Source organism: Drosophila arizonae, chromosome 2 (assembly GCF_054131065.1).
Source record: "Drosophila arizonae isolate 15081-1271.41 chromosome 2, UAZ_ARI_1.0, whole genome shotgun sequence".
Lineage (NCBI taxonomy): Eukaryota > Metazoa > Arthropoda > Insecta > Diptera > Drosophilidae > Drosophila > Drosophila arizonae.
This window is the reverse complement of record NC_142922.1, coordinates 22,018,232-22,035,740: the sequence shown is the minus strand read 5'-3', so window position 1 is coordinate 22,035,740 and position 17,509 is coordinate 22,018,232. Positions and strand designations below refer to the sequence as shown.

General features: G+C 44.0%; 1 protein-coding gene across 1 annotated transcript; it reads left to right on the top strand.

Moving 5' to 3' along the window:
* Positions 1–617: 617 nt before the first annotated feature.
* On the top strand, positions 618–14,828 carry LOC108618263 (uncharacterized). The gene is made up of 5 exons (XM_018014216.2): positions 618–1,559; positions 10,373–10,466; positions 10,616–11,849; positions 11,928–12,137; positions 12,203–14,828. The coding sequence occupies exons 1-5, from the start codon at positions 1,493–1,495 to the stop codon at positions 13,649–13,651; spliced, it is 3,054 nt and encodes a 1,017-aa protein (XP_017869705.1). The 5' UTR covers positions 618–1,492; the 3' UTR covers positions 13,652–14,828.
* Positions 14,829–17,509: the final 2,681 nt, after the last annotated feature.

The following is a 17,509-nucleotide window of genomic DNA, read 5'->3' as shown; positions in this document are numbered from 1 at the left end:
ATGCGCAGAAGCGAACGAAACGAAACGCTGAAATGGAAAAAAAGAAAAGAAAATGAAAGAAAGAAAACAGAAAAAAAGCCGCAGCGCGCTTAGAAGGCAGTTGGCAGCAAACGGCATTCGCTGCGATAGCGAAGAAAGTTAAAGTTATAAAAGTCCATTCGGAACGCGATGGCAATGGAACAGCCATAAACTGTAAATAATTAAGCGCTGCCGGATAGTCGCTCTCCATGTGTGTGTGTCTCTGGCTGTATGTGTGTGTGTGTGTGCATGCTCCCAAGGCGAAACTCTTACTGAAAGCTCGCGCACATGGCAAAGCCAAACTGCGAACCAAAACAAAAGACTTCAACGAAGAACCAAACTTGAACTGAGCGCACGCTCAGCAGCAACTTGTCTGCGTCTAAGTGTGTGTGAGTGAGCAAGTGAGTGAGTGAGTGTGCAGAGAAAGAAATGGTAATGTTAACAGCACACAGAACCAAAGTCAAGCCACAGCTACAACTTGAATGCGTGTGTGTGTGTACGTGTGTGCTCGTGTGAGTCTGTGTGTGTGTGTGTTAAGCGAAAGCGTCGCAAGCAGTGAAACAAAATGGAATGGCATGAAATTTCTTAGCGATCTTTGAGGATAAGCGCTGGTTTCACTGCGCGCTGCCGCACAGACGTCTACAGTGGTTCGAGGCAGACGTTACGTTCAAACGGTCGGCGCGCAAGAATCGCCACCAAAAGTAGTTACAAAACTAAAGCCACAGCAACAACAACAGCAACAGCCACTGCCACAGCAACAACAACATCAGCCAGAGCAACAGGCGGCTGCGTGCAGAACTCTAAAAAAAAAAAAAGAAAAACTTTTGGAAAAGCCAAAATAAAAAAATAAATAAATTGAAAAACTTTTACAATTCGGCTCCAGAAAAAAAGTGTTTGTAGTGCATAAAATTTGAAACTCTATAAGAATTTGAAAATATTTTTAATAATTCCCATGAGCAAAGCCAAGGAAACATAGCCGCGACAAAATGTTGACTACTCCTGACTTTGGTGCACTTGAAATTTAATTTTCACCAATAAGAAAAACCAACAACAGCAACAACTATAACAACAACTATAGCAACAACAACAGCTAAACCAAATTTACCATCGCATTAAACTGTTTTGTGTTCTCTGCATATCAAGCGAAAAGTGAAAGTGTTTTTTATCGGTGCGCCGCTGCTTGGGCTTTGGCGTTTTTTTTGGGCGCTCGGCGTGCGTGAGTGCCTCTTGAATTCCAAATATCTTACAATGGAAACCAGGCAAACTACCAAATAAGCAGCACCAATCAAAGAGAAACTATCAAGCCAAAAGCATATGTGCGTGTGAGTGTGTGTGTACAACAATTTACAACATTGGATTACCATTAACAACAACAACAACAACAACAGGAACAATAACAACTACAACAACGAGACGAAGGACATCCGCAGAAAGGATATACGAGGAGATCTTCAACAATTACACAAATTTGGATATGGCTGCCAACGAGATAATGGCGCCGACAGTCAATGCTAACTGTCAGTACTCGACCCGTTATTGCTGTAAGTTGACCAACATTTAATCTAGATCAAAGGATACTCGATCGAGCCAGAGTGCAGAGTCGTAGAGTATAGCTGGTTTACTCAGCTAGCAAAAGCAAAAGAAAATGAAGAAATTCCCGCACAGCATTTTGTAGAAAGTTTCTGAAGAGATCACGCTCTTTGTCAGATACCATGCATGAGTGTGCGAGTGTGTTGGTGTGTGTGTGTGTCTCTTTAGCATCGTCTGAGCTGCAGTCACCCAAGCAGCCGTCGTACGTTGTTGCCCCTGTTGAGCATCGACCACAACTGCGCCGCGCTTCAAATTGGTTTCTTCTGCTTCTGCTCGACTCGCTGCAAGCTTTGGCAGCTCGCTGGCTTCTGCCGCTGCTGCGAGTCGAATATTAATAGGTGAAAGTTGTTGCTTGGATTTGTTGTCTCTGTCTCTGTCTCCCTCTCTCACTCTCTCGCTCGCTCTCTCACTCATACTCATATATCTGTTTCTTTTTGCTGCTGCTGCTTGATTGTGCTGCTGCTGCTGTTGCTGCTGCGAGAGCTCTAAGACCCTTGCTAGTTGTTTTACAATTTATGCTTCCTTTCTTTTCTGTATGTTGCCTTTCCACTGCGCGCAGCAAACTTGTTTGAATGGCTCAGGTGCTTTAGTCCTGACCCATTTTCCGCAGCCTCAGCATTAGCATAGTGTGACGAATGTTTTGGAAAATTTCCTGCTGTTCGATATGAAGTCTCGCAATGTGCAGCCTTCAAAATTGTTGTCGTTGTTTTTGTTGCTGCTCTCTGTTGTTTGTTGTTTGTTGTTGACAACAAATCCAATTTGAAGCTCTAGAGTCACTCGGCCTGTTAATGTGGCCTGGCTTTGTCGCTTTGGCATTTCCATTTCCATTATAATTAAGCTCTTACATAATCAAGTTTTGTTTACAAATTTTTGCTGCGGCTGCTGCTGCTGCTGACGTCGTGTGTGCAGGTTCGCTTTTCGAGTTCAATGTCCCAACTAGTTGCTGTTGTGGCTGTTGTTGTTGTTGGGTCTATTCGTCGATTGCAACAGCTCCTGGGCGACACGTATGGATCTCTCTGGAATCCATGGCGTATGCGCAATATGCTTTCGTCTCATTTCGATTTCTGGTTTGGGCTCGCAAATTCGACATCGATTTCGAGTTCGATCTCGATTTTGTGCTGTTTTCGAGTTTGTTTTTAATGTTGATGTTCGTTTCGATTTCTATGCATTGATATTTAGTTTTATAAATATTATTGCTGGCACTTTTTTGTACGCGCAATTATTAAGAATGACTCATCGGGTTTTCTGTTGGCCAAGTCAAAATTGTGTTGCCAAAAACTGTGAGTGTGTGTGTGTGTGTGTGCGCTTTGTATCACGCGTTTTGCTTTTGAAGTGCATAACAAGAAAATAGTTTAAATGTTGGCGAGTGTTGGAGTCGCTTCGAGTGGCCATTGCTCAATAATACCGTTGCTTGATAAACCGCTACAAATTATATTGCTCACAAGCACCAGCACAAGCATACATCCATACATCCATGCATTCATACTACCACCTTTCCGCCAGCTATCGATGCCCATCTATACATCAATATGTTGTTTCTTTTTTATGTTTGTCTGCCTGTCCGTCCGACATTTGGAGTTTCGGCTGTTTTCTATTTTCGTTTTGAATGCGATTATGCAACCTGCGCTTGAGCTTCGCTTCGTTTCTTGTCGCTTCGCTGTAGCATCTGAATGAAAGTCATGTCATTAGGCAACCCATGGCTCAGACCCTCTGCAATTGTCAAAAGAGAAATTTTCAAGAAATGTCGCTGCTGCTGCATTGCACTTCAAGATACGATTTTAAGTAGACTTAGAAATATTCACAAAAGGAATATGTAAATAGAAGTTAAGAGAACTTCGAGTAGAGCTTTCCGTTTGAATTTTTAGCACTTTTGATGCGCATTGTTTCAAGCGAATATGCCCATTTACACTAGAAAGAGGCAACAATCTTATGTATGGTTATATTTTGGTCTTGCTTTCTAACTCCACTAATCCGTCAGCCACAAAAATAACCCACAAAAAAAAAAAAATAAATAAAAATAAAACTTGCGTGCGTTTCACACATTTTCAATTGGAACTCTGTTTGCTTCCTAGTTAAAGAGTTATATATATATATATGTATATATGTATACGTATATGTTTGTGTATATATATATATAAAACTGGCTAATCGCCACACGTAGCATTCGTGATGCAATGATTATTAATTCTATAAAAGTTAACTTTTATTTTACACGACGACATTTAATTGGCCCTCAAACGTGATAGAAGATGCGACCATAAAACAAGCAACTCTTTTGCATAACCAGGCGAAAGGGCCAGCATAATGGAGTACTTTCTGCAATTAGCTGAATCAGAAAGCAATCGCCGTCGAAAAGTCTTTCATTCGTAATTGCAGAAGTTTGCTGCTAATCATTATCATTATCAATATTAAACAGCAGCTTAATGAGACTCTCTTTGTGCCTCTGCAATTGATTGTCTTGGCGCACAATAGAAACGCCTAATGCCATCCACCCCACCGCAAATATAAATTTTTTTATTATTATTTTTTTCTTTTTTTTTTTTTTTTTTTTTTTTGCTGTCATATAGCAATTCGCTTGCCTTTCTTTCTTTCCCATGCTCACTTACACTTGGCTCGGCTGACGGTTGGACTACCGCAACAGTGGCTCGCCCCGCACCACCACCACCACCACAATCGAGTGGTTGGCCCGCATGGTTGGCGGCTGGCAGTGGTTGGTGGCTGGCAAGTACTTGCCAGCAGTTGTTGTTGGCTCGCCCAACTATTAGAACTTTCACTTTAGGTTCGCCCCACTGGAAGCCCTCCAATGGCAATTGTATAATAGGATCAGCATAGAGTCTTAAACTGTGTCAACGGCGGAATTTCAATATGAATGCTCGAATCTTAACATAGTTTTGTGAACATAACTTTTGTTGACAGCCAAGTGGGTAATTGCTTATGCAGAAATATAGAAAAAATAATATTATAAAAATCAAATTTAATTTTTATGAAACTATTTGGCTTTCAGGCAGCGAAGGTTAAGTTTTTATTTTTTATGTAAGATGCCACAATTTGATTTGATTTTGTTTTATTGTTTTGCATTGCTTTTATATTTGCTTATTTTTTTATATTTTTTGCAGTATATATTTTGTTTAATTTTTTTCGTTTGTTTTTTTTTTGTTTCTATTTTGCAATTTTGCGAGACGCGCCAAAGTCATTTGAACCTTTGTCAATCTCTATCTACGCGATCGCATCTATGGCACGTAACTGTGCGTGTGTGTGTGTGTGTGTATGTGTGTGCCCTGACTCTTACCACTATTTACATTAACATTAGAGCTTTACTTTTGCTGCGTTGTTGTTGCGGCTGCTTCTGCTGCTGCTTCTGACAGCGCAAAGTGAAAGTTGTAAGCTCTATGTGTGTGTGAGTGTGTGTGTGGATGTGTGTGTGTGTGTGTGTGTGCTGAGCCGAGCTTAGCTCAACGAAGCTAAGCTGACACATCGCATAAGCTCATCAAGAGTTTTGAAATACTATACACACACACACACACACATGCACACACATACATATGTGATATACAAATATGGACAACAATTGATAAGAATATCAATTGAGCTGAAATGAAAAGTGTTTTTCTTTGCTTTCGATAATCAAAGCGTTATACGACAATCATAACAGCAATTAGAAAATGCAAACATTAAATAGACAACAAACATACACACACACACACACACACACACACAGTTGTTTAGTTGGCGTTGCTCATACGCCGCGTTGCACTTTCGAAAAGCAACGGCTCAAGTGCATGTTCAACAGCGGGAAGCCAGAAAGAAAATCTTTGTAAAGTTCATAAACCTTCTTGCGAACAAAGCGACTAACGAGATAGCAAAAGCAACAACAGCCAAATGCAACAGGCGATTTTTTAGCAACAACAACAACAGCAACAGCTACGAGTTTCAACTTCTACTTAAAGCAACATGAAAAGCCATAAGTTTTCCAATTCAGCAGAGAAATTCAGCAAAGCGAGCAAATAAATTTATATACATATATACATACGTATATACGTATGTATGTGTATATACATGTATTACTGTTTTCCTTCCTAAATTACTTCTGACAACGTCAATGATTACAATAATATATAATCATGATGGATGGCTGGTAATGATCACGATGATGATGATGATGACGATGATGATGGAAATGCTGCCTGCCTGCTGTCTGTCTGGCCATGCTTATAAGTAGTGCGGAATTTCCACAGTCGCTTAGCGTACATTCAACTGCAAAATGAAAAATTTGTAAAGAGAAAAGTCGCGAGCGGGCATAGCAAGTGGTCTGAAATGTTAGTTAATTAGCAACTTTTGACTTTTATCTCTGCTGCCGCTGCTGCTGCTGCTGCTGCTGCTGCTGCTGCTGGCATTGCCTTTCTTCTAAAATGCTCGTCGGAAAATGTATAACAAATACATTTTGCTGCTCACTGTGGAAACACTGAAAAAATAGAAAAATAAATGCATTTCTGCATCATTTGGGAGAAAGTAAAAGCCGAGAATTAAATACCAGCCTGGCGGCTGTGGCTGCCTCTGGGTATTACTAGTTGGCTGACTGGCTGACTGGCTGGCTGGTTGACTGGCTCACTGGCTGGTCGATGACTTACACGGAAAGCCGGCGCACGGGGCGTATGCGCATTGTCTGTGCTCTGCGGCCTGGCCGTGCCGCGCGGAGAAAACTCTCAAGAAATGCAGCCAAAGTAGAAAACCGACTGCAAACCGAGATAGCTGCAAGTCGTTGGCGTTGTCGTTGTCGTTGTCGTTGTCGTTGGAAAGCCGCATCAGCAGCATCTCGTATTTCATTGGAGTCTGGTTGCTGTTGTTGTTGTTGCTGTTGCAGTGAGTGCACAAAATGCAGCAGCAACGCAGTCGAAATTCTTGCACTCGCCTTGGCATTGCATCGCATTGCATTCGCGCAAAAGTTTCACATTGTATTTATTCATGGCCAGCTTTAGCCTCAAGAGGAGATTGTTTAACTGCCTGATGGATGCTCTGCTATGGAGCATGCCTTGGAGCTATTTGCGTAGCATTTGGAAAGGTGGCCCCAAAAGTTCAACAGCTCAGAATTTCAAACAACATTTCTTAGCGCAGCTCAGCAAACAATAGCAAAAAACTGGGAGAAATTTGAGTACATAGTTAAGCACTTTATAGATATAAATCATAGCAACATAATAATAATAATACTAACTTAGAAGCTAGTTAATACAACTACAAGAATATTATCTATACAATTTACTAGCTTATCATTCGATAGCTCTGCTCGTTCTGCACCATCAGAAGTTGGCAGTGGCAATCGCTTGGCCTGGCCCGTGCCACGCCCCTAGCACTATTGACAAGAGTAGGGCAGGCTGAATGCTTGATTTGACTTCCACCGGCTTTAAATATGCAATGCAGACACTAAAAATCCCACTGACCTCATTAGAAGTTCTCACGCAAAGAACAGATTGTATAGCCAGAACGAGGCGAGCGCAAGAGAGAGAGAAGGACGGAGGGAGAGAGAGACGGCGATAAAGCTGTGAAAAAGCGAAACGTCACGCTTAACAATTTCGCATTTCATCAAGTAAACAAACAAACAAACAGAGAGTTGGCCAAAACAAAGCAAGAGGAAAGAACAATTCAAGAGGGGCCGTGCCCCAGAGGGGGAGGGAGGTGCAATCAGCGTAGCTGAAAGAAAGAAAGGGGCCGTAACGAAAGGAAGCACAACAAATCGTTTTCAATTCTATGGCCAATTATGCGTCAAATCCAGACGAGATAGAAAATGACAAGAGAAAAACCAAAAGAGAAAAAGAGAATCTTAAAAAAAAAAAAGAAAAGAAAAAAGAAATGCAAATGTTGATTCATGGGTGATAAGTGTAAGGCCTGAGAACCGGTTCTGTGGCTACGAAAGTGCTTCAAACGGAAGTGAACATTGAGCACGAAGCAGAGAAAGAAAAAGATGAAGAAGAAGAGGCCATGGAGAGCAACTGACAAAGAACCAATGGCGTGCACTGAGATAAACAACAACAACAACAACAACAGCAAAAGCAACAGCGGCGCGTCTTTGGTCAAATATAGGTCAAAAGAGAAACTAACGGTAAATGCTGCTACTATTGTTGTTGCCGCCGCCGCTGCTGTTGCTGACAGACAGACCTTTCAGTTCGTATGCAGAGCAGCAGCAGCAGCAGAAGCAGCGGCAGCGGCAGAGAAACAGATCAGCAGCAGCAGCTCAGATGATTTGGGTTACATAAAAGGGCGCGAACAGAAAGTAGAAACCAGAAGACGATACTCAGCCTGTGTGCGTGCGTGTGTGTGTGTGTGTGAGAAGTTGTCTGACGTGAGTTGGATACACACACGACACACGCACTGCTTGAACGGGCGCGCAGACGCACGAAAAACTTGCTGCAAAGAAAGTGAAACTTTTGTGCGCCGCTCCCCCGGGCAACAATTTGCGCCACTTCTGCTGCGGCGCCCGCTCAGCCCGTACGCCCCCTAGCACACACACATACACACACGCACACATGCACACTTATGCTGCTGTTGTCTGGGTTTGCCAACAGCGGCGCATGGGAAACGTGGAACCTCAGCATGTCACGAACAGAAGGTTGAGGTTGTTTTACACAAGCCTTTGCTATTATGCTTAGCAAATCTGATATACATATATATACTCATATATATATATATATATATATATATATATATATATATATATATATATTTGCAAATTGTTTCGCTCATAGTTTTGGGTTGGGCTAGGTTATAGCTAGACAATTAAATGAATCAAGCAGAGGCTGGGGATTCATAAAACTGTCCACAGATCGATATCGCTGTCCTGGCCTTGCCCTAACCAGATGCATCTCACGATGAACTAAATATAATATCTTTGGGGTGTAACTTAAAAACTTAAAACTAATAAAATGCCATTAAAATAATAGATCTTTGGCAGAGCTATAATGACTTTTGCTGCCAGCTTAAAGAAAATTTCGAAATGACTTCGACTTGACTTTGCCCTCAATATGGATTATTCGAAATTTGGTCAAAGCTTTAAGTTTTTCATATATTTTCAAAGTTTCAATATGTCATTTCTTATAAAATTTCCATATATTTGGAATGAGTTCCCGGTTAAGGCTTAAAATCTGAATAATCCATGTTAAAAGCAGAGTAACATGGATTATTCGATTATTCAATTAGTCTCTAAAATTTCCATACATTTATTATTTGGATTTCGAAATGAATTCCCGACTAAGGCTTAACTTTTCTTTAGACACGGATTATTCGAGAGCTGGTCAAAGACTTGAGACTTAATTCATATTCAATTTGCATACATTTCAATTGTAATTTTATTTTCATTATTTTTATTTCTTGATTAAAATGTGATTAATTTTGGCATTTGCCGAGTTTAAGTAACCCAATTTAAGTTTAGAAAGTAAACGGGCCGTGGGCTCAGCTAGAATGCAGGCGGCCCAGTCTGCAAAGCCTGCGCTGTCGCCTTCGCCTGCTGCTTCTCCTTCGCCTTCACTTTCGTCTCCTGTTGTGCACTTCGTTTGCCAGTTGAGCAGCGAAGCGGCTTTAGATCCGGCTTTGGTTGCGCCAAGTCATTTTCTCTTGGCTAAAAAGAAAAATAACTTTAAAAAAAAAAGAAAGAAAGAAAAAGAAAAAACGTAAGCGAACGAGCCAGCGAGCGGGCTAGCAGGCGCGCAGCTTGTAGCTGGCTTCTTGGCCTGGCTGAAACAAGAAATCAGCCGCAGCAAAGCTCAAGAAACGTGAAACACACACACATACAATCAACAGTGGGAAAGAGGGAGAGAGAGAGAGAGAGAGAGAGAGAGAGGGATGGCTGGCAGTGAAGCAAGAAAAAAGTGAGCGAGTAGAAATTACGGTAAATAAATAAAGAAAGACGGCAAAAAGAAATGAGCGAACGTCGTCATAAGCGAAAGTGAAATCTGCTAATGAATTCTTCAACGTTGAATAGTTTTCAGTCATTATGGCTGCCAGTGGATTGTTGTTGTTGCTGTTGTTGCTGTTGCTCATGGCGTATACTTGATGAGCATACAGATGCCATAAATATATGTCTGTCGTACCTACAATATATAGATGTAAGATGCGACTGCCTGGCTTACCAGACTTTGGCTTTGGCTTTGGCTATGGCTTTGGCTTTGGCTTTGGTTTTGGTTTCGGTTTCGATTTCGACTCTTTTGGACTTGGCTGATAAAAGTTGCTAGATTCGCCATAGCAATTAACCGGCAGCCAATTTAGAGCCAATCTACAGATTACAATGATTTACAGAGCGATTCAAATCGAATCGCATCGAATTGAAGCGAATTGATTCGCATTGAATTGAGCTGCGGCCATGTGACGGGTTCATTGAAACCTTGCCATAGGTCTTTAACGGCAATGCAGCGTAAACTTGAATTGCAGCGCGGCAAGTGGAAAGTTGCACTCGGCCAGTCAGATCAATGCCCCGCGTCGATCACCCTCGGTGCAGTTCAGCTCAGTTTCGACTCTGAAAATCTAGCGAATGATTATTTGCCTGTGATTTCTGCAAATTGCGCATAACTGGGTTAGGGCACACAGCACATTGGCAGTAATAACACTTAGATGTGTTTGGGGCCTACGCTCGATCGTTATTGGTTTTCTCTCTTCATGCGGAGCATGGAGCATTTACGAATGGCAATCCATCGTGTTGGGTTACCCAACCGATTGCATAATGTACGCAATTGTTTAATTTGAAACTCATTTATTATGTTTTACTTTTTCGCCTTTGCAGGGGAAGCTGAAAAAGTCAAATCATTGATCAGATTACGAGCTGAACTCTCACCACTCTTCACGGGCAAAAGAAACGCCTCGAAATATGCCTGGGCGTAAGTACCAACGAAAAAAGAAATACAAACAAAATATAAACAATTTTTAGTAATAAAAATAAAAAATCAAGTTGAAATTTGAAACACCAACGCCTAATCCGTGATTATATCGCAATCGAGTCATTCAACACATTCCCTTTCGTTCACAGCGTGGTTGAGCGTGAGCTCAATGTGCCGCTGCCGCTGTCGAAGATCATCAAGAAGTGGAACAATCTGCTGCAGGAGTACAAGGCCATCAAAATGTCCGAGGAGCCGAAGCGGCGGGAGTGGCCATTCTTCACACTGATGGACGTGTACTTCAGCGACCAGGTGAACGATCCCTCGCTGCGCCTCTTCTCGTCCACAAAGACGCTGAAGGAGACACTGGACGACAGCGTCTTCGAGGATGATCCAATCATTGCCTCGGCCATTGCGGCGGCCACCAGTGGCGCCTACATGGAGATCGATGAGCTCATCCGGCGGCAGAAGGAGCGCGCCGCCTTGGCTGCCGAGCGGAAGCTGGCAGCGGCCGCCAGCGGCGCCAGTGGCGACTATAAGTACGATCTGAAGCCGATGCTGGGCAACAACAACAGCAGCAACAAGTTCAACAGTAACAGCGATATGGTGAAGCTCTCCAAGAGCGTCGACGACTTGTCCATGCAACAGTACAAGCTTAAGCAGGAGCTGATGCGGCAGCGTGAGCAGGAGCAGCAGGAGAACATGGTCAAGATCAAGCAGCATGCACGCCAACAGCAACAGCAGCAGCAGCACCAGCACCAGCAACAACAGCAACAGCACCAACAGCAGCAGCAGCAACAACAGCAGCAGCAGCAACAACATCATCAGGCTCAGCAGCAACAGCAGCAGCGTTTCATGAGCCACCAGCCGTCACTTTCGCCGCATCCGCATCGCATGTCCTCGTCGTCGACGCCACCGGGACTGCAGCATGCGCTGCAGCAGCAGCAGCAACTGTTGCAACAGCAGCAGCAACACTTACAGCAGCATCTGCAGCAGCAACAGCAGCAGGCTCAGCTGCAGCAGCAACAACAGCAGCATCATCATCAGCTCGCTCATCCCCATCAGCCACCCACGCCGCGTCCCAGCTCGCCGCCAACGACCGCTCAGCAGATCCACATCACAGCCACACAGCATCAGGCAGCCCAGCAGCAGCTGCAGCAGCAACAGCAACAGCAGCAGCAACAGCAACAGCAGCAGCAACACAAGCAACAGCAACAGCAGCAGCAACAGCCCTACACCGATCCCAACACCATCGATCAGTATCTTCTGTCGTGGAACAATTTCCATGGCAATATGTGCCGCGGCTTCCATTCCCTGCAGAAGGACGAGAAGATGGTGGACGTGACCATAGCAGCAGGAGGCAAGATTTTTAAGGCACACAAACTGGTAAACTGACTGAGCACTCGGTGGAACTGTTCCGCTAACATTTGCCTCTCGGCATTGTCTCTCTTGCTCTGCTTGCAGGTGTTGTCCGTTTGCAGTCCCTACTTCCAGCAGATCTTCCTGGAGAATCCATCCAGTCATCCCATACTGCTGATGGCCGACGTCGAGGCCAGCCACATGGCCGGCCTGCTGGACTTCATGTACAGCGGCCAGGTGAATGTCAAGTATGAGGACTTGCCGGTCTTCCTCAAGGTGGCCGAAGCCATGAAGATCAAGGGACTCCACACAGAGGTATACTTTGGTTAAGTCCATTGCCATTGGGAACTACTTTAGCACTCAATTTTCTTTGCTTCTAGAAAAATTTGGACAGCGATGCGAGCGACATTGGCTCGCCCCTAGAAAGCGACGGCACCGAGTGCCGTTACGAGCGTGGCACGCACAGCGTCAACATCACCAGTGGCCATGCCGCTGGCTATGGCGCCACAGCACTGGAGCAGGCGGCGCTGAATGGACCCAGCCGCTGCCCGACGCCCCTGTCGTTGACCAAGGATCCGGGCTATGCGGGATTCCGGGAGCACATCAAGTCGAAGGCAACGCTAGCGGAGACCTTTATGAAGAATCTGAATCGTAACAACAACAACAACAACAGCACCAATAACAACAACTACAACAACACTGTCAGCAATCCAGCCGTGGCCGACCCAGAGAGCAACTCCTTTGCGATCCTGCAGGCGAACAGCAAGAAAATGCTCGACTCGGCACGCAAGCAGCACAAGTACCTGGCCAAGCGCAAGATCCTGATGCACTACAACGCAGAGCTGGGCGGCGAGAAGCGGTTGAAGGAGATGGAGCGCGACCACTACCCCAGCGCGGAGCTGAACGACGATGCACTGAACAACAATCACGCCTATGCCACTAGCCAGGACATTTTGGAGCCCATCACAACGATTGTGCCAAGGACGCCGGAGCCGCAGCCGCCACCGTCGACGCACAACAACAACTCGTTCAAGATACGACTCGTGGAGAGTCACCATTTGACCAACAGCAGCAGCAACAATAACAGCAAGAGCACCGGTAACAACAACAACAACAATAATAATAATAATAGCCAGCCCGATGATGAGGAGGCTTTGAATCTGGTACAAACGCCCAATATCAATGGCAATCGGGCACGCCCACAAACACCAACACCTCCGCCTGATATACAGTTGGTGAAGCGTGAAGTGGAGCTTGAGGCGTCGCCAGGTGAGGCCACAAACAACAGCAACAACAACAACAACAACAACGGACATGATGATGATCTCGCCGCCTATGAGCACAAATACGACGACAACAACAACAATCGCGGCCTGGACATAGAAACTGACTCGAACAACAACAATAGCAGCAGCGGCGGCAACAACAACAACAACAACAAGGGCAACAACGAGACAAACAACAACAACAATGGCATGGGAGCCGGACTAGCATTGGCGCTGGGCAAGCACAAGCTGTTAAATGCCATCAATCGAAGTCTGGAACTGGAGCAGCAACATGCTGCCGATGGAGGCAACAACAACAACAACAGCAGCAGCAATGGAGAGCATGACAACGATGACAACAACAACAACAATCACAGCCAACATCTAGACCTGAGCACCATCAAGAATATAGCCACGGCAGAGATCCTATGCGGGTTAAAGAGCAAAGTGCTCAAGCTGGAGGAAGAGCAGCGCGAGCGAGAGCGAGAGAGAGAGCGCGAGAGGGAGAGGGAGCGCGAGAGAGAAGCCTGTCGCAGTCTGAGCGAGATTAAAAATGCCGATTGATGCGACAGGGTGTGTTAGGGGCGGGGCTTAATTATATATACATATATATAGAGATATATACAAACATATATATACACCAACATATGTATATATATGTGAACATATGCATTTGATTAACTTAGCGAGGATATATAGTACATGTAGCGAATCATCTATGTATGCTATTTATAGTTATTTATTATATATTTTAATATCGTTAATATAATTTTAAACATACACAGGCAGATACACACACACACACTCACACACACACACATGCATACACATACAGACATTTTCATTTTGGTTTATAGTTAGGCGTAGCGTTTCTTCAGCACTCAAGATCAAGGATTCCCCAACTAGTTCTTAAGATTCTCAATACATATAAAACATATACTAACACATACTAAAGCAAAAAAGAAAAAAAAAAAAGGAAATCTAATATTAGCATTTGGAAATTGGCCCTGTTGCAATACATTTTAAGGTCTTTATAAACAATAATATATATGACATACAATGTTTATATTGTATAGGCTATATAAACATACATATACATATACAGGAATAGAATCCTGTGTCGCAGGTTTGCTTTGAGAAGTGTTGAGCACCTGAATTTGAATTGATTAATTGCCAACAACTTTTGCAATATGTATTTTTTATGATTATTTAAAGTATCTCAATCATGCATACATATCACACACCCACACATACACACACACATGCATATGTATATGCGCATTCACATACTATGAAATTACAAACATACATATTACTACTTACATACACATAAAAAAAGGAAAAACTACAAAAAAAAGGACAAAAAAAAAGAACTAGTTATAAATGCATCTCGTTTTTAGTTTTAACTTGCCAACTCCTTTTGAATGTTGCGCGCTGGTTCCACATGTTCAGCTGCTTCGCTGCGTCACGTAACCCTGGAATGGTTCCGGAACTTGTTAATTGTTGTTTACATGCTGATGCGGCTGGAACCCACACCTCATACATATATACCAGACAAACCACCCGATTGCAAAGAAAATTCAAACATGACCCGCACATCAATCATGCACAGTGTGACTCGTACAATATTTATTATTAACATTGTTTACATTTACAACATTTGTGTAGTATTTCATGCTGTTGAACATTTTTTTGCTCGTGTACACGGATGAATGAAATAAAGAAATTGACACATTTAAAATCACACGGTGTTTCCATTTGTGACCGTTACTTTGGGGTGTTTCCGTGTGTGTGTGTGTGTGCGTATGCGTCTTTCGCCTACAGGGTGACTCACAAACACGCCTGTTAGCTAACAGAGCCACTTACAGCAGCGGCAGGATGTTGTGCGAGAGAGAGTCGCTCGCTCACTTGCCATCGTGCTATCTCAAGCATAGGAGGAAACAAACACGGAATACATTCTCTGTCATTTCGGTGGTTGACGGATGGGGGCGCGCCTTTTTTGCCCTTTTTTCGCGCGCGCATCCAAGGCATGTAACTGAAAACTATACTCAAACACGAAGCGTTGGCTGAGCGGCCGAAGTCAACCCGAAGTCCTGCCCAAACAGCAAGCGGCATACACGCAAGCAATCGGCTACACTCACACACACATACACAGGCGTGCGCACACTCTCACGAGCGTGTGTACAGCGTAGAAAACGAACGAAACGAAACGAAGCGAAAGGCAGGCAGCGGCCTAACAGAGGCAGCTAACAGACAGCAGTTGGTTGTCCGTTCTGTTCTCTGTGTGTGGTTGTAAAAAGGCGAAAACGTCACGAGAAAAACCGGTTAATAAATTATTGCCATTTGAATGGGAGATGTACGGTAAATAAATGTGAATAAATATATTAAAAATAGTGCAACTGCCACGGACCCAGGAATTGTGTATAAAACATAAATTGCATGTGCTAAACAAGTGAAAAACTCAAGTGAAAGCGAATGATGAAAATTTTGCAGTACATGGCGTTTGTTGCTTTTTACACGCCTCCCTCCCCCGACCATAGCGGTTCAGTTCAGTGTTTGCGGCCATTTGTAAACTGCGCAAAAACATTTTACGCTAGGTACCACACGACATTTGAAAAAAGTTTTGGATCTGAAAAACTACTATATAGAGGAATATATGGCCGATGCCCGATTCAATGGGCGTACACAACAAAAATGCGGAGCCTCGAGAATCGAGAAAATGCAACTGTCCAGAGCAGCACCCCCGGCGCACATCAGTAATCGGCTTTGTAGAGAAAATGCGATCTGGGACTTTCAAGGATTCCCGTAATGAAAGGCATAAAGGTTTGCGTATGACATGAAATGCGTAGCAGCAACGGGCAGCGGGCCATTGGCAATGGGTAACGGGAAACGGGCAACGGGCGGCACTCGGAAAGTGGGCGCAGAGCAGAAGCTGAAACCAAGACAACGACCAGGACGAGTACAAAGCGGCCGTCGCCCCGAAACAGGAACAAAGCAGCAGCAGCAGAGGCAGCAGTCGAAGCGGCAGCGGCAGCGGTAGTAGAAGCAGCGCCAACGCCAGTACCAGCAGCAACAACAAAAAGGATACGAGCCATAAATGAATTTTACGTATTTCAGTATACACACAAGAAACGCCGACCAGGACGAGGATGATGATGTTGTGTTTGTTGTTGTCGTCGTTGTTCCTGCTGCTGGAAATAGGGTGGGTGGCAGTCCGACGTCTGCGACAGTAGTAATACACACACAGACACACATACACGCTCGCACACGCACACACACACACACACATGCATGGCAGCTGGTGGGTAGAGAAAGAGCCGAAGCATAGAACCAAACAGACAAAGATGAAACGAGAAAGGAACGAAGCCAGAGTGAGTGAGAGGAAGAGCGAGAGAAAAAGCGTGTGTGTGTGTGTTAGTGAGCGACTGAGCTAGAGAGGGGCTGAGAGCAATGTGCCGGGTACGTGCCAAATAAGGGATGGTTCGTCATTTCGTCGGTTTTTCACAACTCGTGTGCACATACATACATAAATACACATGCATACATACATGTATGTATATATTTATATATGTATGTATATTGGCTCAATTCGGTTGCAGGACTGCAGCAGCAGCAGCAGCAGCGGCAGCGTTCGCGGCAACAACAGTTAGCGCACAGATCAATAAGCCGACTGGGCAACACCCTATAAACATATACATACCCAATTCCATATACACACATTATTAGGTATATACAATTAATGTACTCACAACTGCATCTCCTGAAAATTTACGAAAGATTAGGGTGCAAGTTCAGATCTCTAAAATATAATACAAATTCATCAATGTTACAAAATTGAACAGGCAAATGGAATGTTTCAATTTGAGCCTATCAAGTTCCAAGTTCGAATTTCGAAAATCTTTCGTAACTCTGCCTAAACAAGAACCAAATGCGAATGGTGGTTGCTGTTGTTGTTGCTTCTGCCACTGCCGCTGAATACTAGAAGAGGCTCGAGATAGGGGTGTATAAATACACTCACACACACACGCATGCACACTCACAGTTTACACATGCGTACATACACACACACACTCACAAATGATGCAGACAGCGCAGCTCACAGTTAGACTGACTGGCAGACATTTAAGCTGCTGCAGAGGGCGGTGGTCGCCGTCGCAGTCAGCAACAACGTTGCCATTTTGCTGCCTAGCAATACACATACACACATGTATGCATGCACATACAGCCAGTGTGTGGTACGCATGCAACATGCAGCAGATTCGTAGCTACTTAACCTACAAAGAATAAAAGTAATAATGCATAAGCAAGTGCCGGGATATGCTTCAATTAGTTAAATTAACGGTACACAAAGGTTGCCAAACATGTACACGCACACACGCACGCTCGCAAGCATACTGACAAACATACACAATCATTAAAACC

What these genes read in the sequence shown, in the direction of transcription:
- LOC108618263 (XM_018014216.2), top strand. Translation starts at nt 1,493, where the DNA reads ATGGCTGCCAACGAGATAATGGCGCCGACAGTCAATGCTAACTGTCAG. An exon ending in GTACTCGACCCGTTATTGCT is followed by an intron (nt 1,560 to 10,372) that starts GTAAGTTGACCA and finishes TCGCCTTTGCAG; the next exon opens with GGGAAGCTGAAAAAGTCAAA. An exon ending in GCCTCGAAATATGCCTGGGC is followed by an intron (nt 10,467 to 10,615) that starts GTAAGTACCAAC and finishes TTTCGTTCACAG; the next exon opens with CGTGGTTGAGCGTGAGCTCA.